Here is a 27,498-nt window from a genome sequence, read left to right as displayed (position 1 = left end):
ACGCAAATATACAACATATTAGAAAACTACGCTGGAACATTAATTACAAGAAAAACCTGATATAGATGAGCGAACTGATTTAAAGTTCACACTGGAAAGGAAAGGAAAGGAAAGGAAAAGAACTTTATTTGAGCGTCTAGTCGTTCTAGCGCTGGAGCACCAAATGGGGACTCTGTAAACTCAAATTAACAATTAACGCAAATCAAGTCAAATGCTGGCTTTTTTTTGGATAACGGACATCTATATAAAACAAAATTCCATCGCAAGAAATAGTTACTGCATTACAGTCCTTGAACTGAGTGCAACAAAGCCGAAACAACCCAGCTCCAGCATGCTTCGGCCAGTCACAGAAGAGGCGGGAAATCAAAAGAGCCAATCATGACGAAAACCCAATGAACAGGGACGAAGCAAAGAGCGGGAAACCACTTTGGTGCAAGTTACCATGGACCACTTGCCATCGGTTAATATTAGCTTGACATCGAGGCTTTGGGAATAAAGCAAAAAGGAGGGCAATTACTGAGAGTGTAGTTAATATCCCGTTTCCTTCGTTTTGTTCCCCTAAGCCTCCATGACTTGCTAATAGTCTGTCGCTGGTGACCATTCGCTATTTTCGCAAATCCCATAATACATTTCATTTTGGGGGATTATTTGGATTACAACAATGGATATCCAGTTCACTGAAGCATGATACAGTCCCAGGACTAACTAAATTGTATTTCTTTTATGTAAAGAAGCCCCAAAACGTATTGCATTATGGGATGGGGAAAATGGTCTCTGGGTTTTACTTTTCCCTCTAATTGAATAGACCAAATCGGCTAACTTAATGCTATACTCAATTCAAGTCCATCGGGGTAAGATTCTTTGTGTATTGCATTTGCATGATAATGTAGCATTCACATTTAAATGATATGTAATACTTGGAACAAAACGTTTTATTCCCAAAGGATTTCAATTGGGTACAACATTGAGTTAGCCGAATTGGTCTTGTAACCTATAACGCGAGATTCTTCCAGGTAATTTCTTCTTGTACAAATAATGAATCGAAGCAATTCCAAACTCGCTTTTCACTTTCAATTTAAAAACTACAGAAACCAAGCGTAAAGGCGAAGGCAAAAAAAAAAAAAAACCAAGTGATCTTCCGCATTTACTCGTAAAAGTAACCTTGTGGGCGCCATAGGCCAATTGCACCAATTCCTTTTGTATTTTAAGTTGCAGACGAGTAATTCAGTTAAAATACGAGCCGACAATGTTTTACTACTGCTTATTTGTCTTAAATAACGATTTCTAAATAACAAATTACAACTTATTAATCTTTGCATCAATCATTTCCAGGACAAACCGAATAAGGAAAGTCCTTCTCGTGTGTTTCGAATACGAGTTTACTAAAACAAGATAACAGCGCCCACATTCTGTTCTCCATTAAAAACTCTCTCACCCACAACGAATTGATGGGCGATTCAACTGTAATGAACGGCTATTAACACTGAAAGACAGAGCTTTGAGCACTTTGTTGTAGGGCGGACTTGTACTCCCTGCAAAAAATGAATCCCTTACCCCTTTCTGGTGGAAAATTAAAAAAAAAGTGCTCGACAGTCTTTCCAATATCAGTCATTTCCCGGTGTCTTTAGCTAAACTTATTCTCTTAAACCAGGGTTTGTTTTCTCCAGCGGCGGCCACAATGGCCGCGAGCCTATGTTCCAACTCCTGGGAACGACATTCGGTCTCCACCAAAGAGAGTTTAGTTTGAGCAAGCTCCAGTTCTAGTTCCCTCAGGCGTTGCTCGGTATCCACCACCTTGACGCTGGTTTTGAATGAAACGCGGCCGTCTCCATCCAGTGATACGTGACCTTCATCTGAGAACAGCGCTGCGCATTTCTCACAGGATCCAACGCGTCTCTGTGGGAAATGATTGGAATTGTTACTGGCATAAGAGGGTATGAAAAGTGCTCAACACCTTGGGCAGGTATACAGATTTTAGCGCCATTCCTTTCAATGAAAGATGGCCTTTCAAAATGGCAAATTTTCGTAAGTCACGATTTCGAAAATGTCAATCAATGACAGGGTGGAAATGACGACATGGTGATCGTCCCTAGCCAACTACTTACTTTGACTTCTAGAAGTTCTTGGTGCAAATCTTCCTTCAATTTCTCAGTTCTTTCGTCCATTTGACTACAGATCTGATATTTAAAAAAAGTCATGATTACTTTTTTAGCGAATCACGAGCAAGATGGTTCAAGAAACATTTGTACCTTTTTGTATTCTTCTATGATGGCAGTGTGTCGCTTTCTCTCCTCTTCAGCTTGTTCGATGTTTTGCCTCCACATTTCCTTGACCTAGTGAAAACAACACATGGATTGATGTTAGCATGATGGCGCGGCAGCATTAAATGTTTACAGACCATGAGGAAGAATATTAAGTGTTGTGTGCGTAAAAACGACAATCATCAGAACAGTAAAGGGTATCTTTCGATCTTCATCTCGGGAAAGCCGCTCAGTGCGAAAAGATTTTCCATTGAGTATTTCAGAGAAATTCGAAAGCGAACTGGGAGTACATATGGAGCGCGGCCCAAAGTGAAGGAAATGGGCGAGTGCGATGCCTTTTGGCTCTTCTAGTGCCGTACAAGCAGCTTCGGCGTTGTAATAAACCTAGCTTCATTTTACTCAACCTGCGATCCTTCATCTTTAAATTTCTCTCTCTGGTCCTCTGCTTCCAACAGTGATTTTGTGGCATTCTCCAGTGCTTTGGACAGTTCTTCCACTTTTTCTTCTGTCTGAAAACAACAACCACTTTAAGTAACAAGCGCTGCACAATGCGCGAGACAGTAAAAGCTGAGCAAGGCAATGTTAAACGAAGGAATATAGCACATGTTCACAGAAGCAAACTAAACTGGAAAATCTTCAGTTTGTCGGCTCTCATGCCTTTAAATTCCTCTCTAGCAAAACCGTTTGAAGTGAATGAATTTCAAGGCACGCAAAAGTAATAATTTGCCTAGCAATAACAAACATGCACTTGTCGCAAAGAGCAGGGCATGTAGTTCCCGGTGTTGTGGTCTGTCTTCTGTGGTGTATCATGGTGGGGAGGGTAAATGCTCGGAGATATTAGCTACACCAAGCTACCCTAAAAAAAAAATCCCCGGGTAAATAAAGATATATGATGATATATGATATATATATGAACAGTTGTCGGGTTGCATCCAGCGCACCCTTAATTTCATTCTAAGGTGATTTATATAATGCATCTAATCCTATAATTAAGAGACATCGTTTAAGCCTGCTTTTCACTAGCGACGCAAGCACAGGCGCAAGTATGAAATCGCTTACTTCACCGTGAAACCAGGGTTAACGCAAGCATAACACAAGCCACGCAAAGGACGCAAAGGATCAAAATTTTTCCTTTTTGTGTGTTTGCTCTTATTCTTGCGTTCGCTTGCATTGTGTGAAAACGAAACACAGCATAAGCACAACGAAATTTGCTACGTCTGGCCTTGTCTGGCCAATTTAAGCACTCGTTCTATATTCCCCGCGTGTGAGCATTTCGACAAAATGACAGAGGCCGTGATTGATTTTGATGAACATTTGTACTTATGTCGACGTTCGTTTTCACTTAGCATAAGTAGGTGAACTTTTAGTACCTCAGCTAGTTTGCTGTGCAGTTCTACTTTGCTGGTAACTAATTCATGCGCCAGGTTATCATTTTCGTGTTCAAGTCTCATATTGGCCTCAAACAGTCTCTTGTTCTCGCGCTGAAAAAGAAAAAACAACATGAATGATGGAAAGGTGTAATAGGCCCGTGGGGAGGACATGACACAAGTTGCTAGGCATCAGGCGAAAGCACTGTGAATTCTTCAGTTGTCCTTTTGCCGGTTGCCCGTTGCCAAGCAAATTGTATCATATGAATGAATCAGATGGCGAGTTGCCCTTGCAAACGGCAACAAGCTAAAGTTAGGTGTTGTCACCTGAAGTCTTTCTACTGGATCCTCAAGTTGTGCTTCCTGTTCTTTGTGAATTAAGTACTCCGTTTCATATTTCTTCATCTTCTTGTTGGTCACCTAAAATTCGGTTCAAAACAACAAGTGCATTTAAAACGCGTACCGACAGTGTGTGCTTCACAAGAAGAAACAGCGAAAGACAAAACTTGAAATGATGATTAACTGTACCCTGAATCCCATTGCTGAGTTTATAAGCTTTTTGTACTCTTCTTCATCAAGGTATTTCTTTGGCATTGATACTCGGAAATACTTCAGAATAGATTCAAAATCCATTTGAATCAAGTCCCTGCGAGATGCCTGGTGAAGATAAGATAACATGACATAAAGGTCATTATCACCTATTACAGCCTAAGAAAAGTTATTAAGGCCCGTTTCAAACGCCGAACTTCACATGTGCCGAATCTAATGCAAATGAGCGAAAACAATAGATTTTTTCATTTGCATCAGATTCGGCACATGCAAAGCTCGACGTTTGAAACGGGCCTTAGTTTGAATTAGCACGCATTGTCTTTAATGACTGCTTGATCTGCGACGTAGAAGGGTTGAAGAGGCACTGTTTCAAGGTTAGAGCGAGAAACTCGCATTGCACCATTAGGTAATTGAAGACAACGTTCTCGTGACATCTTCTACTGGCCAACCCTGCCACCCAGTGACTTCATGGTTTGATTGCGTATTTGGATTAAGAAGAACTATGGATATTTCCTATAATAGTCGGTAGAATTTGTGTTTACAAACTACAAGAACTACAATTATTCGAAATCAAATTAACCCTCTTATGTAAGGACCGTTCCGCTATCCGGTTCTAAGCAAAACAGACGGAATTTGGACAAGAATTAGACATACTGTCTTTTTATACACTCGACCTATTAAAATAATAATTAACTACATGTCAAATTGTCGATTCCAAATAAGAATCTCAGAAATTTGACATTTTCACACGACGAACGACTGAAGAGTCTCAAGGAGCGAAAGATATATCAAATCACCGCGTTTTAATCGAATTTTAATATCACTTTATATTTATTTAGTGCATCGAGCGTGTTAAAGACGATACGTTGATATTCGGACACATTCTTGGCCAGTCGTCGACCAGTATTTCCCAGAGACTGAATATGACGCAGAATGCAATTTAGGAATTAGAAGGATGGCGCAGTGGTGAGAGCACTCGCCTCCCACAAATGTGGCAAAATTGCCCAAAATTGGCATCACATGTGGGTTGAGTTTGTTGGTTCTTTACTCTGCTTCGGGAGGGTTTTCTTCTGGTTATCGGGTTTTCCATCTCCTCAAAAGCCAGGCTACGATTTAATATTTGTTGTTTGATTTGGTTTCTGTAGAGCGTCCCCAATGAGGCAGAGTGCCTCAGCGCTAATTACAGTTGGCACTTGGAGCGACTTTCAATTGAGTGTCGTAAAACCAAAACCAAAGTAATTACTTTGGCCAATCAAAAAGGACAGAGACAATCCAGTAAACCAATCAGAACTCGAAGTAATTACACGTAGCCGACACAAAGCGCGGGAAAATGTGCACACGCGAGCCACGATTGGTTTTGGTTTCACTTCTGATTGGTTGAAAAAATGGCGCGAGAACTTTTGAACCAATCACTGAGTGAAGTAATGCAAAACCAACGAAATTCACTAATTACCTTCGACACTCAATTGAAAACCGCCCTAAAGGGGCTATGTCACGTTATTTTACGGTGTTTAGGGGATATCCTTCGTTATTAAATTCTCAACCATGGATAATGCAATTCTAGCTTTCCCATTGGTTCACTGGATCTCGGTTACCAGCCATTATACCTGCGTTTCACCTTATATGGAAATGACTGCGGCAAATGTCGCTCAGCACTCGTTCAGCATAAAATTGTTGGCGTCCGGAAGTCACATCACTTTTCGGTTGTTTCATGAACTTAAATCAAAACCCAAAACCGAAGGTTGAAAATTTAAATTTAATAAAACAGTTATTCCATTCGCCCTTGTTGGACACAAGATTGGTAATAGCCAACTCGGCGCTACGCGCCTCGCGCCTCGCTGGCCATTTACCATATCGTATCCAACGGGGGCTCATGGACTAATTGTTAATTAATCACGAGTTTAAAGGGAACCTCCGCTCTTACTACAGAATAATTTTAAACCGAAGGATATTATGTTTACAAACAAATTTGTTCGAAATTTGTTTTTGAAAAAGTGTTTATATCAGGAAAAGTGAATTTTAAAATCGCTTATTTCCACTTTCAAATTTCACGGGCGCCGCCATCTTGAATAATTGTGACGTGTTACGGTTGCCCTATTGTTCTGACACAAAGAGCTTTTGTTTAATAACAATAGGGAAACCGTAACACGTCACAAGTATTCAAGATGGCAGCGCCCGCAAAACTTGGAAACAAAAATGGGCGATTCTAAACCTTATTTCTTTCGGATACAAACGCTTTCTTTGAAAATATTTTAGATTGACTTGACTATAACAGTTATTTCCTGTGATTTAAAGTTGTTTTTTTGTTGAACTGGAGGTTCCCTTTAAAACTCGAAATGATAAAATGGAATTCCTTTACTGATAAAATTATCGTTACATCAAGAACAAGAAGACACTGAGCAAAAACGACTGTTACCCAGACGATTTGCAATAAACTTGAAAAACGTCAGGCCGACTTTTTTCAAGATTAACCAAATGCATCCGTTTAAATCGTGTCCATTTGTGTCCATCCATGCTGCTCTTTCCTTTTGCTGTATTTCTTTTTTGTTGTTCAAAAGTTTTAAGTGGTCATTGCAATGTTTGATTCTACATTTTTGGCATTTTTGGGTGTCATGAAAGTACATCATTTTGCGTGACATAGCCCCTTTAAATAGTGTTCACTCATTCGTCGTAATTTAAAAGGACTGAAACACTCAACAAGATTCGAATAATCATGATTTTGACATGACCCACGAAACATGCTTCAAACCAAAAAATTAACTTACCTTTAGGAGAGCCAAAGCCACTTGAAAAATAACTCTCATTCCCTGCAAGAATAAAGACAATATAACTAATAAAGACAATACTTCAAATGAAAGAGAAAGGTGTGTTTTTTTTCTGACAGCGGAAAATACGTTTCGCTCACATAGGTACAGAAAAGAGGGGTGTAATGTACAGTACAGGTGCCCTGAGATCGCTTATCAGAAATTGTTGTTTTGGTGCCATCCGCCATTGCCTGGCCCGTGTCTTCACCTCAACCTTCTTTCTTTGTTTTTTCTCCCTAGTGGCAAAGGACAGGCTGCATTGAAACTCCTGTGCCTCACAGAAGCCCCTTCAACGTACACAGTTTTTGAAAGTGGTTACCACTTTCCAGACAGTAGGGATCTTTTGATTCTAGGACAAGAACGACTGCGTTCTCGTCCTCGTCCTAGAATCTAAAAGGTCTCTAGTATGAAAAATATTTTGGCAAGACTACAGTTCACCAAGAACTTGAATGCTACGTTGTAGTTGTGTTGATAAAGGTCATACTGTCTGTTTTGGCCATGCATGGCTCTCAGTTGTCTTTGAAACAAAATTTCTAGTACTCAAAATTGCCATCCAACTTTTATATTATGCAGTACAGAGAGCCGAGTTATAGATCAAACATGTAAATGGTCTTCCGCAACGCAAAAAAATACCCCAGCACCAACATATCACAGATAACGATAGCTTACATGACAGAGAAAGAGGTCCATGATACGGTAGACCATTGGTAATGGAAACTTTGCAGTAAATAAGGTTAGGAACCACTGTGATGCAAACATATGGGTTTCTATCTCATTATATTGAAAATGGCTGTATAGATCTGGCATGGAATCCTGCAAAAAAAAAAAAACACATAATTTAACCATTCACGACTGGGATCTTTAAGGTTTATAGTCCTTATCCGAGAAGACTTGAAAGTCTAACCATCAATCAATACAATTACATATTAATTGACCGCTCCCCATAGGGGCTTTTCAGGGCCAATGAAACACAACGAAACGACAGAACAGAAAAACAACAACTGTTAAGAATCCCAACTGGCTGGAGGCAAACCAGTTGGCTATTTACAAGTGTGGCTGGGAAGTTGAACCAGGGACTACCAGGATCAAATTCAACGAGTGGTCAGAGCGGGTCTTCAACCCGGGATCTCCGGATCTCAAGGCAAGCGCCCTAACCACTGGACCACACTGCCTCCGACAGTGCTGATGAAATTACCAAGGCAGCAGTTTCTCCTCAGTTGGAGTTGAACTCGCGACCTCCCCCACAATAGTCCAATGCTCAACCAACTAGCCGACCAGTCACCGGTTAAGAGAGAGAGTTAAACTTGAATGGTCATAGCATTTAGCGGCTACCAGAAGTGATATTCTTTTGGCCCCAGTGTGTAAGGCTAGCCCCTTGGTAATTCAGTGCCCAACACTACAAGGAAGGGAAGGGGATCAGAATGGTTGATTAATTAAAGAAAAATATAATCAAGGAAACTAAAGGAACTTGGATCATCTAGTTGAAAAGTTCCAACTACCCAGTGACCAATTACATATTTCACTTAAGTATGAATGCAGCACTTCAGAAGAATATTGTAACAGCTTTTGGTATCTTCAATATGATGTCTTGTCCCTGAGCATATCACTGACAGCACCTAGGTACTTTACTGTTTAACTTACCTCAATCATTCTTTCAAGCTGGAAAAACTTGACATGTAACTGCTCAAAGTCATGTTTGAAGATATCTCTAAGACCATAATCATTCATGACCTTAACCAACAGTGCAAATGCTTGCTCCTCTGGAAGCTATGTATTGAAGAGAATAACAGAACAACAATCTTTTCAAGAACAGTCAAGTTAAGAGCAACACAATCTTCCTTCTAATAGCTCTAGAAGTATGAACTACCATTCCAAGTCACAGCCAAACATTGAGGCTAAAGAAATGAAGAGAGAGAAAGAGAGAGAAAACTTCTATGGCATGTTTTTTTTTTTTTGCAGCTTGCCATAGTTCTTTTCGGAAGTATTAAAGGTGACAAAAAATAGTTGCAGCTTGATAATAAAAATAACAAAAAAAACCAAAACTAAAATTAAGTCACACAACAAAGGGTTCTTCAACATTATCTTACTCACATGTAACAGCAAAACTGCAGATAAGAATGAAAGTCCCTGACAATATCCTACTTCTTCATCATATACAGAGTATGCCTAACAGAAAGGAAACGAACCAGATGCAATATCAGCAGGCAAATATTCTACGTTAATATTCTATAATACAAAAAAAAAAAAGGATACACTAAACAATCATTACAAGATTCATTTCAAGCTTACTTTGCTGATTTTGTACAACATCTCTTGACCCTGCCCTCCACTGCTTTTAAAGTATTCATGAGCTGGAAATGTTCGATGAATGTCCCACATGATCACTTGCTCTGTTGGAGATTCCTGATTGATTCAAATACAATAAAGAATGTTCCTTGCTGCACCTTTTATAGCGGAGCAGCGTGCGAGCGAACAAGGGTTTTTTTTAATCCGTTTGCCCAACTGGTTGTCGATGTGCCTCGACAGTGACAAGAAAATGTTACCCTTAAGACTTAAATTATAAACATGTAACGGAAGTGAGTTCTCGTAAAATTAGGGGGACATTTCGCTAGCTTGTGTTTTCAGAAGTTTGTTTCAAGCACCTAAAGGTAATTTAGTGTTCGTCCTTTCTTTTGGCGAAAATAGCTGTTTACCGAAAATGTCAAACTTGCCCAAACTTTGATGAGTTGGTGAACTTCTGGATTTTCGCCATTGCTTTGCCAAACTTTGTGAGTGGTGATTTGGCTGAAAATAGTACATTTAGTGAAAATGGTGACAAAATGAAGCAAACATTTGCAAAAGTCTCAAAAATTCAAATGAGATGGCAAAGAGGTCTCCTGGCAGTGGTGATTTTGTCAAAAATGGTGCATTAAGCAAAATTTGGTGACAAAGATGAAAATTTGCGTATGCCTTAGCTACAAGTCAGATGAAAGGGCAAAGGGGCCACCATTGAAGGTGGCAATTTTGACAAAAATGGCAAATTTGATGAAAATGGCTAATAAGTGGAACAACAATTTAGCAAAATTTGCCAAGAATGTTTGGTTGCTACACCATCTCACTTGTATAAAGTTAAAAAGATGGCTCAAGCATCAACAATTTTAAAGTACAGAATGTGTGGTTACAACAGTCTCAGTGAGGGTTCATTGTGAATGCTTATGTTGACCTTCCGTCCTTAAAGGGCGACCGACAACCAGTGTCCTTTGCGCGCCTTTGTTGTTGTTATTATCCGGGCAATAGAATCGGCCGGTTCGCTTCCGAAACATCCCGTGAAGAAGAACTTCTGCGAATTCGCTGTTCAATTTGTTTTTTAATCCAAACGCCTTCCTCCTTTCGTTCCATAATCTTAAGGTTGAAGTAGTGAGCCAAATAACATGGCGCTTTTCCTTCCTCGGCGGACGACCTTTCTTCACAGTTTTCATTTCGCTTTTAACACGAACACAACACCCAAATAATGCCAAAAATACAATATTTAAACATTAAGGGAAATATTAACAAAGCTTGAAGCTACTGGGCATCCAAAACACGACGATGTGAGGCGATGGAATTTGACTTTTCAAGAAATACTAGTTTCTGTATTACAGAAAATGGCGCTGATAGCTTGCACGCCCACAAAGACTTGTGGTTGTCGGTGGCCCTTTGACTGAAAAGATCATTCTTTTCAAAATACATGTACATGTAGTCTCAATCCTTCACAACACTACTTGTCATGAATGAACTTTACACTCATTCCAGCCCAAAGGCTTCTCATGCACAGAAGTAAGAACCCCAATTTGCAATAACTTTCCCGTTCCTACCACTTTTTCCTAACACATTACATGTCAATGGAGTAGGTACCTCCAGTTTTGGGCAAAGCTGAGTTATACCTTTTTAAGCAAGTGCTTGTAATCTTCAAGAAGTTCATCATTTTCTTTAAGACCAGCCATCATCTGCCAAACTTGTCCCCTAACTGGCTCAGGTATCCCCTTGGGTAAAAAATAGGAAAAAGAAGTCTAATGAAATTCAGGCAATGTCCAAAGAAAGTGGTTTAAAGAAAATTATATTGGGAGTTGTTTGAAAAACGTATCACTCAATTTATTATTATTTATGCTAGCTTAAAATAATGATATGTACTGTAACTTAATTAATTTGGCTGAAAAAATTAATCCTCTTCCAAAGTTCCCCATAAAGGTCTGCAGGCTTGACACCACAATCATTTCCAGCTCCAGAAGAGCTACAAGGATGACATGAAAGTCTGACGAGAGGGTCATACTAGGAACTGCCAGCCACCAATAACTCACCCAACACAATAATATACTCAAATTATTTGACTAACTTGAGTTAAATCATACAAGGTGTACCCATCCCTACAGTCGATGATTGCCCAAGAGCCTGGGAAATCATTTTGATTTCCCATAAGTTGAATTTAACACAAAATAGTTTGCTTGCCTTTCTAACAAGCCCTGGCAGTTGCCTTGGTCGCATGGTCACATCCTTCCATTTTGCAAGCAGGTCTGCCCAAGTACCAAGTTCTTCCACTGAACAGTCCTTCTGCACATCACCTGATCCTGACAACAATGGCTCATCATCTTCATCATCATCTAAAGGACAAACAGCACTGACGGGTTAGCTCTGATGCTATGGCACCAAACAACTACAGTACTTAAGTTATGAAACACTGGTTAAAAACATGGCTTGACAAGAATACATTAAGTGGTGATTGTGTGAAGCATGGGAAGTCCATGATTTCGCGTTGAAATGTGTTTTGTTTCTCTTTTTTTGAAATAAAAACCTGTGTATTTATACTAAAACAATTATTCGCCTCAGGCTCAGTGATTATTGGTGAATATTCACCTCGACTTTGTCTCGGTGAATATTCACCAATAATCACTTCGCCTTCGGCGAATAATTGTTAATTAATAGGAGGAGTAGAGTCAATAGCCCTTTTCACGGTTAGTTTTTCTCATTTGCATTACATTGTAATCTGATGTGGGTGTGAGGCAATTTCGGGTTTAAACTACAAAACAGCCCGAAATTGCCTCACACACATGCTAGATTACATTGTAATGCAAATGAGAAAACCTAACCGTGAAAAGGGCTATTGCGTAAAAAATTATTTCCCTCTAACACAAAGTACCTACAGCTGTATGGAAGAATTTAATTCTGTAACATGAATTTCAAGAATATTGGTCAACCTCTTAACTTGAATCAAATTGTTTGAAATCTTTGCATCACCAACATCAGCATAATATCTTCATCATCATCATCATGTACTTTAATTTACAACAGAAATATTGCAATGTACTGTAGTTCCCATAAAAATAAATGCTTGATATATATATGTATCCCTTAGTCAATATGTGGCAAGGCCTCAATTTGAGATTTTCCTGTTAAGACCTCACCCTTGATTAGTAGTTAACCCATTGACCCCTTGGAGTGAGACTTAATATATTTTACTCTGTCGTACACTAGATGATTTTACTCATCAAATGGGGGTAGTTCAGGTTTGAGTCATTGGGTTAAGCAGATGTTAGGGACTTTAAGATCTCTGACGCCGACGTTGACAAAAACACCAACTCAAAAAATAACTTGAAGCTATCGTAAGTTTCTCGCGGCCATCTTGTTCATGTCCTATAATGTGGGCAAAGTATCCTAAAAATACATTGGTACGAGCAGTTTTAGAGTAAAAATAGAGACTGAAAGATTCACATTTGTACCCTCGTATTGTCGTCAATTTGGTGATTTCTCGTTGTTGTTGTGCAGAGTACTTCAAGAATATGTGCCAAAATGCGTGCATGGTGTTCTCATTGATGACTGCGTTGTAGCTCTTAAAGTCCCTAGCTTTGTTATTGTTGCAGCTTACAGACTTGGTCAAAAAGATGGAATCACCTACACTTCAACCAAACCGTTATTTTTTGTCACCTCTAGGCAGTCCTTTCATCTCTTAACACAAGCACCATGCAGTGTAACTGTTTTGCACACTAACCATCAGAAGGAGATTTGTCACCACTTGACAGCTGTCTCTTCAGGAAAGGCTGCCTTCTTAGCGAAGCTTCCAAGCTGCTTTCTGTTGTAAGACTCTTCACCTCAAAGCCTTTCTCTTTCAATTCAGAATTAAAAACCTGTAATTGAAAATATGTGAAACAACCAAGTCAGGTGGAAAAAGGTCCTACATTTCTGTGGTTCTATTGGGAGAGTGACTCTTCTCATTCTAAACTTAAGGAATCACACATTGACAATAATATTTACATGTAATTAGTTCTTCTGGCCCCACTAGTACACTATAATAATATGTTGTTACACTTATTTTTTCTTAATACTTGCCAAATAAGCTGAGCTATTGCAAACAAAGTATGTCTTAGGGACTTAATCGTAATGATATGTAACAGATCTTAAACTATCTTAACAAGTTTACAAGCTTGATGCATGGCAGTAATTAAAAGCTACCGTACCACAAGCCACTTCTATTAAACTAACAGTAAAGATGCAACAAAAATTCTTTCCTCACCTCCTTGAGTTCCATAATGTATGTCTCATGAAATTTAGGTTTAGAGGAACTCCAAAAGAATTTCTCTCCACTAGGGTAGACTTTTGCTTTTGTCTCCACAATGAACCGAACTGGTTCTGTTACACCTTTGACAACCAAGTCCACAGCAATTGTCAGAAACAGTCTCGTGTCTGAAAAGAAAACAAAGCATTTCACTTACAGGCACTAAATGACACACAAATGCAATACTTTGATGAAGACCTTCACAGATTAAAATTTGCCATTTTAAGGGTCAAGTAACTTACTTCATTTGAAAATGTAAGTTTAATAATAATATTATTATAATTTACGATGATGAATATTAGACAAACAAAAATCAAAATTGAACCAACTGGTTTGAATTTTTTTTAAAACTAAAAAAAAAAGGTGAACCACAAAATTACAGGAATAATATTACAGTAACTCTAAAGAGGGCCAAGCATTAATTATTTTATCTGTTTAAGTTGCATGACAATTTTGAGAAAAAACTGTATAATCTCGTTTTGGACTTTTACAGCTTTGGCAGTGGACCCCAAGTAGATTGGCACAATTTATTTTTACAGGCAAACGTATTGAAAATAAACAACATGATAATGGAGTTGGTGAGATTGCAATTCCCAATAACACAGTTGACCTACTGTAGCTCAGTGAGAAAGACAGGCTTGGAATTATCTTTCTTTTTTCAGAAATGACAGAATGAGACGGACATTCTGAAAGCTTTTTTGACATTATCTTAACAGTACCTTTTGGAGTTTCTGTATTTAAAACCAACAAGTCACGTATGGTTGGGTCCCACAGACCAGTTATGGAGTAAGTCTTGCCTCCATCGCTTACATTCATGGAAACCTGAAAGGTTTTAAGATGACAACTACATGTATAAACAAGGTTGAAGTTCTAAATTTTGTGTAGGTAGCACTGTGGAGACTTTCAAGAAGGGTTGTATGGTACAATCTTAGTTTGAGATAGTGCAAGATTGATGCTGTTTCACTCAGCATTCAAGTGAATTTCAGTTTCTTCAAAATACATTAATTTTGAACTGTAGCAAGTATTGTAGATGGTATTTTAAGCAGTAATAAGACTTGCTGATCAGAAATGTTTGATGAAGACTACAACAATTTAAACAGAAGTAACCTGACTGACTACATGTACTTTCCTTGATTAGCCAGTTTCTTCAAAACAAAGTGAGGGCTGTAAATTCTCGTGGCATTTAAGTTTTGAACTGTAAAAAAGAGAGCTGTAGCTTCCATTGCAGCAAAAGAAAACAAGGTTTGCAAGATATTAATAATAATTATTAATAATTATTATAATTATGATTGTATTTCAAGATCTTTGAATCAAGCAAGAAAAACAAATGTTAAATTCATGGGGATAAATAGGCCACCCATAACAGCAGCTAGGCTCTCTATTTAGAGAAACAATAAATGCTGCTAATTTTTTTAAATTTCTGATGACCAAAATAATCTTGAGCCAATGACTATGAGGCCAGCAGTCTCTGCTATGAGCATATTCAATCCTGGCATGTTTGCTTGCTTCATCTTCTGGCGTCACCTGCTTGTCTTCCCATGATTTTTGTATTTGCCTGGTTATTGTAAAACAATAATTTGCTCAACTCTAGCTTTTCACAGTGATCATTTGCCTGGCTCTAAATGTTCATTGTAAACATTTGCTGGTTTTAACCAGTGAATGATTGTGAATTCTGTTCACTTCCCTCCCTTCAACTAATCATGATCCTAGGATGAGGCAATTAAGCTTTGCTTCTGTATTTCTCCACTGAAAACAATATTATTTCAGTGTGACTGTTCCCATATTGGCAGCTACTTACAGGGGTGGTTACCTCCCTGCAATGCTTGAGTTACTCAGGCTGCAACCAACCTTTAAGGCACCATTTCCAAAGGCCATCAACTACACTGTAGCCATGAGTTCAGACCTGAGATTAATGTCAGATTGAAGAACCTTTCCTGAGCCTTTTGATACTGTAACAATATTCTATTCCATCCTTGTGATAAGTAAAAATACATGTAAAAAGCCTACTATACCTCACTCAACAAGTGCATGTCAGAGTAACGGACATTCTTTCCTGGGCAAATAAGGAGGCCAAAGCATCTAGTGGAGTAAAAATACATGTATCCTTTAGAGTGTAATTTTCAAGTGCTGTCTTTAAATCCATGTCATCCAAATATGTTTTAGCCCTGGTAATGGAAATGGGTCCACAACCAGGACAGAGAAGAACTCACATTTTTCTGTCTTTGTGTGAGGCCATTTCCATTACTACAGCTAGTACCCTGGGCCTGGTTGTTCAAAAGCAGATTAAAGCTAATCTCAGATTAAAAATTAACAAAGGAGTTTAATTAAATACTTTTCTTCTCCCAAATTCTGTTCAACGCTGATATTCAGCAAAATTTTACACTAGAAGAACTCAATCTTGAAAAAGTGAAATAAGCAAAAGAAACTTTCACCAAAACATTGAAAACATGAAAACATAGCAAAATGCTGCTGTACATATATGTCACAAAATAACAGGGCCAATCTTCTCATAGACATAATTTGAGAAGCTTTGATTGAAAGACAGAAATAATTATTATTCTCACACACAACTGGTACCCATGCCAAGCCGAACCATGCCGCCTGACCTTTATTAAATTATCACAGATTACCTCAATGAAAGAACAAATTTGAAAGAGTACATTCATAACAGGACGAACAAACTATTCAGGAAAAATAATTTGAAAACTGCAGTAACTCAAAGACTGAATACAAATAAATCTCCCCACAACATGTACAAACAGTAAATGGAAAAGACACACTAGCACCCAGACTCCCAGATGTGTGTGAGAAAAAATGTTTTCCACTTCTTTCATGCCTCAGCCAGCGGAAAACAACACTTACTATCACCATTTCATAACTTTGATTTTAGTGGGTGGACAAGTAATATTTAATTTATTGATTGTATCCCATTAGACTCTGGGTATCAATGTGGATGCTATTTAGGGAGACCAGCCTGATTTGAAATCAAAGATGCAACAGATACAGTCAAGGTCCTGGTATCATTCACGGAAAGGTGCTTTGGAGCTTTAATGTCTTTCTGTCCAGAAAGCATTTCAAGGAGGTTTTTCTGAAGTTTTCCTTTTCTGAAGTTTTCCTCAAGTTTTAAACTATTTTTAGCCAGGACTTTACAAGCCATGTAAGATAATGGGGGAAGGATATGTGCCATATACATGTGTTTCAGAGCCTTGAGCAACATTGATTTCAGACTGAATGGATTAAAAAGGCACTCCTATATTGTCATTTTTGTCACAATATCACCTATTTTATTCTTCTCTACCCAGAAACATGTTAACCAACAGTTAATGCATCTAAAAGCAACATTACAAACCTTTCCACAATCAGATGTTGGTTTGTCAATTGCTGAACAATTATGCTCACTTTCTTGTTCAAGTTTTGTCGAAGTTTGAAGCAGTTTTTGTCCCTTGCAGATGAACAAAATCCTTTATTATCTTCCTCAAGAATGTCAAGAGTAACATCAAATTTGAAGATGAGGTTACTTATACCAGTAACTGTGGCAGTCGGCTCTGTTGATTCTATTGGCTGTTGTTTTCTCTTTAAAGCCAAATAAAATAGAAGCAATATGTTTTAAAATAATGAGCTGGGCCCTGTCAAACATAAGTTCCTCAACTTATTATGCACAGTTTACGTTGATAAAATAACAACAGTGATAGTAATGACAATAATAAAAACAATAACATTATTATTATTATTATTATTATTATTATTATAACAATATTTGTAATCATTATAATAATATTAACAATAATAACAACAATATTACTGTTATCATTATTGTCATCATTATCATCATCAACATGCTAAAATAATGCTGTTCTTTTCAAAATTATCTACAATCACAGACAATCCATGGAAATATTAAAGACAAAACCTAATTTAAGCAATATTATAATGATAGAATTACAGAATTAAATAATCGCAATTGTTGTGTTATTACTCAGAGCCATGAATGACAGCATTAATTTTGTTGTCAGAAAGTGACAGTCACAGCATTTTCAATGGTCGTGTAGCTCAGTGGCTTGAGCCCTGCAGCTCCTCTCATGGCTAAACAGGCCAATGCTTGATCAACACAGGGAACTGCAGTGGTGACATGTGTGGATGTTTGTAGCATCAGTTGCCAGGCGGGCACACTCCCATCTTCTGTGGCACCTCTCATCCCACTCTTCTCTTAACAGCAGCCCTTTCAGAAGTGCTGGGGTCAATGTGTACATGTACATGTATGCATTTCATGGTGTCTTTGCAAACATCCTAAGAACAGAGCTTGCATATAAGCTGAGGCTGGGTACCACTGCTGAGTTATGAACGTGTTAACACAAAACAGATACTGACTGTATTAGTTCGGTTTTAATAACATTACTATTGTTCCTTTGTCTTCCTAATAAACAAAAAAACTAGAAACTAGGGAAAACTTGAGGAAAGACCATTAGCATGGTATACAAACGTTCATAAATTTTAAAATTACACATCCAGTAGATCACCATTACTTTACAAAGGGAAACAGAACTACCTTTCTGTGTCTTCGGAATGACTGAGAGAAGGACCTCAAAATCTGACCAGTCTGGAGAAAAAAATTGCAAAAAAGTATGTCATAAGGCTAGTTATTTAAAAGTAACCAATAATCACTTGGTTTCAAGTTTTTATTACTCTGATGGGCCCAAAGATTGACTTCAGGGTCTTATTTATGATAATTATTTTTAGCACATTTTCAGGTCACAATATTATCCTGTGTAGGTGTAAAATTTCACTCCGAGACTCACTGATTTTAATTTAGTATAAATACACAGGTGATTATACAAAATTGCGCGCTCTCATTGGCTTGCTATCTCGGATTATGAGCCGATAATCACCTCGACAGACAAAATGGCTGCCAGTAGTCGTTTTGCCACTGTAAGTGAAGACGATTTCGCATTGAAATTTTTTTGTTCTCTTTTTTGAAATAATCACCTGTGTATTTATACTAAAACAATTATTCGCCTCAGTCTCAGTGATTATCGGTGAATATTCACCTCGCCTTCATCTTGGTGAATATTCACCGATAATCACTTTGCCTTCGGCGAATAATTGTTAAATAATAATAATAATAATAATAATAATAATAATAATAATAATAATAATAATAATAATCGTCCTCCTAGGAACGCCGCACATACAGAGACGGTTTCTGTCCATCAAATAAATAAGTCCCCTGGTACCTCAGGACCAAGGATTGGTCCCGGTTCAAGGAGACTGAAAGAAGCAATTAATAGCACTGTAAACTATAATAATAATAATAATAATAATAATAATAATAATAATAATAATAGTCTTTATTAATTCATGAGATAAAAACTACATATCTTACAGTGTACCGGTATGTCACAAAACTCCCAATTTTACATTGTACATAATAATTAGAGAACTAACTCTTTTAAAATAATATCTACAAAATACCATTTACAAAGCTACAGCTGTAGGTCATATTTAAAAATTAGGGGATTAAATAGGAGTTCTTCACTCAATCAATGTTTAATTTTGGCCAGTGACTAGATTTGTGCCTTCAGTTTAGGCATAAGGTTTCTCAGAGGATGCTTCTTTTGATGTTTTACCTTGTCGAATATTTTCCTATCTTGTTTTTCTAATAGATCATAGATCTTAACTGCCTTAGATATAATCGTTCGTTGTTGTCCTTCAGTAGCATATTGACAGTAATGATTCCAAGTTTGTGTGAGGCCTAACACTACTGTGAAGTTTTTTATACCAAATTATTCCATCAGAGATCAACCCTATACTATTGGAACTGGGTGCACACAAGGACAGAGAAAAACTCTGACCAGGGTGGGATTTGAACCCATGATTATCTAAATTAGGCTTGGGCCGAGCAAGAACTTGTCCTTGTGAATAACATCTCACATACATGTACCCACAGCCTGCTCCCGTTCTGGCCTTGTAGCTCAGTCGGTAGAGCAACGGTGATCAAATCCGAAGGTTGTGGGTTCAAATCCCACCCTGACGACTGACTGGGGGGAGGGGTTGGCGCATTGGTAAGATCTCTGCCTTCCAACCCTAAGGTCCCGGGTTCCATTCCCGGTTCTGCCGAGAGTGGAATATTTGGCGACCTTCTTTCCCGCTGAAGTTCACTCAGCTTTCCATCCTTCCGAGGTCGGTAAAATGAGTACCAGCAAGCTGTATATGCTTCCAGTCCGCTGGGGGTAAATTGATCATTGTAAAACGCCTTTGAGACTTGTGATAAAGGCGCTATATAAATGCACCACTTTTTACTTTTTGACTGACAGCATAGCTCATAACTGCATCGCGCAGTCACACTAAGGCATAATTATCTCCAATGCGGCCAACCAACCATCCAAGTGAGCAAAATGTAGATATGCCTTAGTGTGAGTGTGCGAAGCAGTTATGAGCTATGCTGTCAGTTGTTATTTGACTCTGTAGCTGCATGATGCAGCTCGAGTCAAAGACCCACATTTCACCCTTGCTCACCATGAGTTTCCAGTAGCTCAGTGGTTAGAGCATCCAACTAGGTCACGGAGTGTCGTGGGTTTGAATTCCACCTGGGGCTCGGATTTTTCTGAGTTCCCAGTCAGTTCAGTTGTAAAACCTCTCATTTAATATGTGTAAATCATTCTCACATTTCACTCAAAAAGACATTTGTTAGCTTTGATTAGCTTATTCTGTACATGTGTAGTACATCGGCAATATTCCTCGAAAGTAACACCAAGAATGGAGAGCTCCCTGGTTTGCAAAATACCTGACATGAGAGGAAAAACCTGTGTACAACCTTTCTTCTTAAAAACCTTTTTTTTGCATTTACATGTACTCGGATTGCAGGACATACCGTTATTGTTGGACCACTCCATAAACTGTTTAACTAGTTCCTCAGATCTATCAGACGTATCATACACAGGTGATATTATATTAGAATCGTCTGCATAGTTAGCTTTTGATTAAGGATTCTTCTCTGATCATTTTCCTTATTTAATTCCTTAACAAAAAGAACTTCAGTTTTTTTTTTCTCAAGGATAATAGCCAAGACAAGCATAGGAATATATTAAAAACAGCACTACCATGTCAAATCTTGATCAGAAGCCCCAGACAAAATCATCAACACTGAAGATTGGTGTATCCCAAATAGAGGTGATAAATTTGTAACAAGTGAATTGCAAGAATCATTCATCAAAATTAAATTGCAACAGAACTTTGGGTAGCTTGGCATGGATGAAGATCCACCAAAATTAATGTAGTGGACCAAGGGGTAGGGTGCCTCTAGCACCCTCAGATAAAGTTTTTTTGGGGTTGGGGGGCTCAGCCCCCACCCCACTAACCTTGTTTCGGTACCAAAAATATTGCATGCAAAGCACAAATATGGTTTGACAAAATATCCACATCACAATCTTTTCACAACACTTTACATGTACATCTCGGTTGTGCTTGGCGAAATATTACAAAGGACTTTTAAACAGCGCTGGCCTACATTAATTTTGAGAAAGCAATCAACTACTGATTTTTTTCTTTTGAACTAGAAAGAAACAGCTTCACACCATGGTCTACAAAATAGACAAGGTCAATGAGCTAAAAAACAGGAATTGCAATTGGCTTTCACCCCCCACCCCACCTTTTTAAGTACTCTGCCATCTCTGCCCATGTTCTTGGTACTTTGTTCCAAACTTATGAAGAAGATAAAGATTAGGGAAGGGACAAACTTATTGCTACATGTACCAAGGGGGCGGGACTGACACTTTGTAGGCATTGTCTACTCTCCGATTGCTTTACCAAGTAGACTCTACTGACAATCCAATGATTGTTGATATACCAGGCCCTGAATACTAGCACGAAAAACATAGCCCGAAAAACATGCACATGGAAAATCATTCATAACCCTCCTACATGCACAAAGGAGCTTTTGTTAATGAACTTACCTTTTCTGGATCTTTGCATCTGAATACATGACAGTGGAAGATATCTGAATCTCCATGAACAGTGTTGAAAGCAAAACAGTCCCTTTCACTTCCTTCAGCATCACCTCGACCACAGAACAAAATCCGCTGTATGCGATAAGTTGCGATGTCACTGCGACTCTCAGGATCTTTCAGCCTAATCAGCTTGTCTGCTGTTGAGCCAACATGAAGCAAGACATCAATTGTCACTTCTGTCTGCTCTCTTAGAATAGACATTGTTCTCTTCAGCTCAATTTCACTGACAGGTGCATTGACAGTAGAGGACCCAAGGTAAGTAACACCATCAAAAAGAATTGCATTCTCATCACTTTCCTCGTCAGAGAGTCCTGGATGAGTACTAGCCCTATCTTGCAAAGACTCGTCAAACGAAGCGAGACTACTTTCCGCTTCACCAGCAGACAATGAACACTCCCTTGCCAACCCAACACTCTGTTCACTTGAAAGCTGGTCACCATCTAGAACAGATGAATTCTTCACATGACTTTGGTTTTCGCATGATGCTTGCCTATCAAGCTTCATGGTATCACCACAAAGTTCAGACACCAAAATGTCTTTACCACTAGAATCTAAATCTTGAGGTGTTCCACTGTTGTGTGAAATATCCTTTTCTGCATCTTCCACCAATATTTGCAGCTCTTCTTCTGTAGGACCTTTCTCTAAGGTGGCCTCCATATCAGGGATTATAACATCAGCAAAACTACTCACACTACTCCCCTGGGATTTACTTTTGTCCATGGATGACATAGAAACAGCTGATCCAGAATCAGATTCAATATCATGAGCAGCTAACATAATAAATTCATGGTCACCATTCACCGATTTGGAACTTGGGCTCTGAGGTTGTTTGGGGCTACTATCAGCTTTAAGGGGCTGTTCAGCTATTTGTGAGTTTATATTTGCCATAAATATTTCGACCGTTTTTATCAAGATTTCACAAATCAACCCTTTGAGTTTCTCCTATTTTACTTTTAGTGAAACAGTGTTTTAAATGTCTTCCTGACTCAAATACATACGGCAGAGTTTTTTTAGAATTTATCGTTTATTATCAATATGAACGACTGAATATTTGATCCAGGTCAAAATAGTTCGTTCGATGACGCCTTATTCAAATAGAGATGTAGACCTTGCGTTAAAGTGGTTAAAAAAGAATGTGATCTGTTCGGATGTTCCCAGAAATGTTATCCTCACTCGGTCAACTCGACCGATGGCACGGCGAAATGCTACTTTCCCAGTGAAGACGGTGGGATGAGAGCTCTTCTCTGCGTTTTTATCTGCAAATTAAATGGGTAATCCTCAACCAACATGTACAATGACATGCTTCGGAAAAGAACTTGGAAAAAGACTCAGGCGACCTTTATCACAGATGCCAATACAGAGCAAGGAATCAGCTGTAATTTCTCACCTTTGCGTTTTCCACGGATTCTGATAGGCGAGAAGAGGAATATTCTCCTTTGTCCACTCGTTCACTGGTCTTCAAAAGCGAAAAGACAAATATTCGATCAAAGCAGTCTCGCAGAAGTGACGTCAAAGTACGTAGGGAGGACACCGTTCTGTCTGCCTCATATTATTGGGTGCATCGTTGACATCACAAAAGTCGCAGGAGCCAGTCTATTGCTTGATCGGGAAAACAAAAATTAACGAATCCAAACTTTGTATTTTATACACTCGATGGTCACATTTTCCCTTCTTTGACAAGATATTTTTTTCTGATTACCCGCGCACTGGTTTCTGGGACAGCATAGAGGAAGTTACGTGATAACTTACACAACGCAATATTAGACAAGTCAATATGGCGACTGCTCGATGTGTTCGAGCAATTCATCATATTTCAAGTTTTCGAGGTGTGATTCTATTATTTTCCTAAAAAGGTAGCTTTTTTAGGGTGATCGATTAACTTTTCTTTGTTACTTTCCATAGGTAACGCCATTACCTCGTCGCTGTCAATACCCGTGAAAAGACTAAGACGGATTGGCACGAAGTTCGCTTCCACAACGTGTGCAGTCCAGAATCACATTCAATCACCGAATTCCGCAGTGATCACCACGAGAGAGATCGGTAATTATTTTTTTATCTGCTAATTCATGATTACGGAATGCGTGGCCACTCTTGTCTTCTTGTAGCGGCATGAAGACGAATCTGCAGAGACACAGATAAAAGACACAGACAATATGAGACACGGATAACATTATTCCTGGTGGACGAACAAAAGGAGCTAATGAGAGATCTTTTGTTTTCGTCCTCCAACGTGGCGGCGATGGTGTAACAGGAAAAGGAGGACGTATACAAAACAACCCAGGTCCATGGACCACTCCTGTGGACACGGTCCTTGGACTACCCCTGTGGACCACCCCTCATTTTGTAAACTCAATTCATTTTACAAGCAGAAAAATGTTTGGACGAAAGAGAGAAGTGATCCTTGCACTTATCTGAAACATTTAAGCAGGAGTCCATGACTAGGAGCTAACAACTCCCATACTAAGCCTATGTCACGGTATTTTTACAGACCAGTAGCCCATGTACGATCTATTTTTAGACTACTTTTTCTTCAAAAAGACAAAGACAATTCCGGTTTGGTGACGCTATGACCTCAAGTTAGTTTCTTGTGATTGGCCATTTGGCTCGTGCAGGAGTCTCATTAGCGGGAAATTTAATCTAAAAATAAATTGCGGTCTGTGAAAATGGGGTGACAGGAATATACGGCTGTTGTTCGCTCCTAGTTATGTGCTACTGATTTAAGGAATAGCCTGTTATAGACACGTAGACCTCCTCTTTGGTAGCTCCAAAGGAATTCGCCTATAACTCACTTTTCAAATATAAGTTCATTTTATTCCTCAAGTCCTTCACTGGAACAAATGAGCTCAACAAATTGACCTGCTCCCAACTGAGTGGCTTCTTAGCTCAGTTGGTAGAGCGTTGCCCCAGCGTCGCAGAGGTCACAGGTTTGAATCCAGTTGAAGCCACCTGGATTTTTCAGGTCTCTATAATAAGAGACAATTGCTTAATGTGAAGATCACTTTCCTCTTTCATCTGCTCGTAGCTTTGCAAAATGAGGGGTTGTCCACTGGGGTAGTCCATGGACTGGGTCCACAGGAGTGGTCCATGGACCTGGGGTTCATGTTTTGTATACGTCTGGAAAACCACCTAAAGCAAAGATATTGTTGATGTCAGCTTTTTTCTCTTAGGGTGGGTACAACTATACGTAGGCTTTCAAATAAGTGGTCAGCTATTCTAAAATCAAGACTGATTGCTGAATAATTGGCCACCATTGTCTTCTAGTCATTGCTGACCAGGACGACGTTAACATAGCAAATGTGTGATTGCATATGATTGCGATGGTTTGGGCCAGGGCGTTCAGTTGAATAAGCTTAATTCTATTTATTGAGCAAGACATGTGTCATTTTTCGATACAGAAGGATTAGTACATACATACATAACCTTTATTAACGTGTCTAATCATTCTAGCGCCACAAGGCACTAATGGTAAAGCTATATATCAGTAAATTATGTACCACTTATCTTTTAACCTATTCACCCCAGAAGCATCGCCTTTCAGTTCTGAGTGAGACTTACAGATTTTACTCTGTTTAAAGCTAAATGGTTTTATTTGCCACTGGGGCCACTTCAGTGATGAATGGGTTAACAGAAGCTAGGTCCAGTCAAAGACTGTGCCCCTTTAAGGCAGGGTGAATTTTGCTTACAAGATTTATGCAGTCGTAAGTTTTTTTTACAGCAAGTGACACATAATTTATTGTTCCTTGTTGACTGTTTAGATGGGGTGGATATATACACAAGTGAAAACATTCTAGAGCATCCTGATTTCTTTGAAGTTCATAAATTCTTCACAATGAAAGAATTGTTTGACGCTAAAGTGCATCTTGGTCACCATGAAGGCTGTTGGAATCCCTTGATGAAGCGTTATCTCTTTGGAACAAGAGAGCATCAACACATCATTGATCTTAATGAAACAGTAGAACACTTGAGGGTATGTACAAGTGTACAAACCTCCTGGATCTTTCACTGGCTTTCACCAAACCCATTAATCCCTACCCAGCAAAGAAAACAGACACTGTAGTGGTATGACATACATTTTAAATATCAACTTTGAAGTCATTTGATTGAAATGAAGTAGCATGTACATAGAGGTGGGACAAATGGCTCAACAAAACGTTGGTATCTAGGACAAAAATAAAATATACATTGTAGAAATAATTGTAAGTTTGCAAAGCAAATTGACTAAATACAGCACAATCTTACCAATCGTTGAGTAAATCAGACTAGAACACAGTAACTTCAGTTACTTGTGATTTCGTAGAGTGCACTGAAAAGTGAATGTTTTCATGCGCACTAATATAATTGCCATAATTATACAAAGACCAAGCAGGGCCTGGACCAAATTTAAAACTGGATAATTCGTTCTTTTACAGGCATCAGTCACACTGATGAAGACAGTAGAGGCTTGAAAGAACAAAAGACAGAAAAAAGACAACCTCAACGAAATTTGCCATTATAATGCACAAAATTCATATAGGTACTGGCCTAAGTAGCAAGTATTCCCATACAAACAAAGACCTCTGAGGAGGTTATTTCCCTCATCTGGCCAAGCAGTTTCATTGGAGCCTATTGTTCATGCAGATTGCTTGCAGTAGCTGTAATTAGGATGTTAAACACTCCCTTGAATAAAATGATATAATGTATCACTATGCAATTTGGGAAAAATTGATGGCTTTGCACTCCTTGGTGTTCACACCAGTACATTGCATGCATCAATAGATAATTCATTAATAATAATAATTATTATTATTGTAACACTCTCAACTTTTGTTCTCATTAACAGTTGGCTTTGAATGTTCTGTGCCACATTGCCTACAGAAGAGGAATCATCCTTTTCGTTTCTACGCATCCTCAGTTTGAAGAATTGACCCAACGTACTGCTAGAGAATGTGGTGAATATTTTGTCACTCGAAGATGGCGAGGAGGAACATTAACGAATTCCTTGATGTTGACTGGGATGACCAGAGTTCCGGATTTGATTATTTTCTTACATTTGCCGTCATTAGGAAGAAATGTGTTGGCTGTGAAGGAAGCAGCTCAAGGACATGTACCAAGCATTGGTGTCGTAGACAGTGACTGTAATCCAAATCTCATCATGTATCCCATCCCGGGAAATGACGATTCTCCTTCAGCAGTTGAACTGTATTGTAACTTATTCAAGAAGGCAGTTTTAAAAGCAAAGGAAGTGAGGCGGTTAAGAAGTTTATGGCGCGGAAAGGCAGAAGAGGCTGATGAGGACTCGGAGAACACGAATTTCGATGAATTGTTTGAGGATGTTGACAAGCATCAAAGGCATTAAAAATTTCATGTACCGGTAACTTGTGAGTGTGTGTTTCGAAAAATTTGTTTTTCCAAAAAGAAAGTATAACGTAACATCATCTTGATAAAAAAGAACACAAATCATCTGTTTGCATGATTATTGTACCAATGTCCTGGAAGTAGTATGCAAATACAAGCTTTTTCGTTACCAGTTCTTGTCTGAGGAGAAAACCTGTGTTTTTCCTGGTGTCCTCTTCTCTTATAGTAACCTTTTGTTTTAAAGTACATTAATAAATGATACTGTACAGTTATTTCCTGTCAACAATGCTGTCGTCGTTGTGGATTCGAGTTTAGACCGTCACCTTTTCCTCTTAAGTGGCTCACTTCTCTTGCTCATGATTCGGCCTCAAGGTAGTCTCTTTCGCAGCCGCTCGGGCCGGAGTCACGCAACGCTCCCAAACAAACAAACAAACAAAGCGCAAAACAAAGAGAAAGGAATGTATGTCGGTTTGAAGCAGCCGGGTGGGGAAGGGGAGCGTTGCGTGACTCCGGCCCGAGCGGCTGCGAAGGAGACTAGCCTCAAGGTTATCTAAGTAGCGCTCATTTAGTAAATTGCGTTCTTTTAGTGATGGTATTGTTGGAGGCTTTACAGAC

The 27,498-nt window shown here is 38.8% G+C and overlaps 2 protein-coding genes across 2 annotated transcripts in view; one reads left to right on the top strand and one right to left on the bottom strand.

Annotated features, from left to right (window-relative positions):
- Positions 1-23,246, bottom strand: part of LOC137993129 (rab GTPase-activating protein 1-like) — a 23,434-nt gene extending 188 nt beyond the window's left edge. Inside the window, exons 1-22 of the mRNA XM_068838814.1 lie at positions 22,937-23,246; positions 21,496-22,805; positions 18,093-18,143; positions 16,896-17,119; positions 15,559-15,625; positions 14,266-14,368; positions 13,505-13,674; positions 12,983-13,118; positions 11,446-11,597; positions 10,884-10,982; positions 9,271-9,384; positions 9,073-9,147; positions 8,623-8,748; positions 7,651-7,794; positions 6,943-6,984; positions 4,157-4,285; positions 3,956-4,048; positions 3,632-3,742; positions 2,666-2,770; positions 2,250-2,333; positions 2,106-2,177; positions 1-1,896 (exon numbers count right to left, since the gene is read on the bottom strand). The exon at positions 1-1,896 is cut by the window's left edge and continues 188 nt beyond it. Coding sequence (XP_068694915.1) covers positions 1,609-1,896; positions 2,106-2,177; positions 2,250-2,333; positions 2,666-2,770; positions 3,632-3,742; positions 3,956-4,048; positions 4,157-4,285; positions 6,943-6,984; positions 7,651-7,794; positions 8,623-8,748; positions 9,073-9,147; positions 9,271-9,384; positions 10,884-10,982; positions 11,446-11,597; positions 12,983-13,118; positions 13,505-13,674; positions 14,266-14,368; positions 15,559-15,625; positions 16,896-17,119; positions 18,093-18,143; positions 21,496-22,437 — 3,327 coding nt within the window. The 5' untranslated portion in view covers positions 22,438-22,805; positions 22,937-23,246 and the 3' untranslated portion in view covers positions 1-1,608. The remainder of the gene's footprint in view (positions 1,897-2,105; positions 2,178-2,249; positions 2,334-2,665; positions 2,771-3,631; positions 3,743-3,955; positions 4,049-4,156; positions 4,286-6,942; positions 6,985-7,650; positions 7,795-8,622; positions 8,749-9,072; positions 9,148-9,270; positions 9,385-10,883; positions 10,983-11,445; positions 11,598-12,982; positions 13,119-13,504; positions 13,675-14,265; positions 14,369-15,558; positions 15,626-16,895; positions 17,120-18,092; positions 18,144-21,495; positions 22,806-22,936) is intronic.
- On the top strand, positions 23,246-27,169 carry LOC137993130 (small ribosomal subunit protein uS2m-like). Its single transcript, XM_068838815.1, has 4 exons — positions 23,246-23,375; positions 23,452-23,589; positions 25,305-25,516; positions 26,369-27,169. Exons 1-4 carry the CDS (start codon positions 23,324-23,326, stop codon positions 26,882-26,884), a joined length of 918 nt encoding a protein of 305 aa, XP_068694916.1. The 5' UTR covers positions 23,246-23,323; the 3' UTR covers positions 26,885-27,169.
- Positions 27,170-27,498: the final 329 nt, after the last annotated feature.

Source organism: Montipora foliosa, chromosome 2 (genome assembly GCF_036669935.1).
Source record: "Montipora foliosa isolate CH-2021 chromosome 2, ASM3666993v2, whole genome shotgun sequence".
In the NCBI taxonomy this organism is placed as follows: domain Eukaryota; kingdom Metazoa; phylum Cnidaria; class Anthozoa; order Scleractinia; family Acroporidae; genus Montipora; species Montipora foliosa.
Note: the sequence above shows the minus strand (reverse complement) of the source record. Positions and strands in the feature narration are given on the sequence as shown.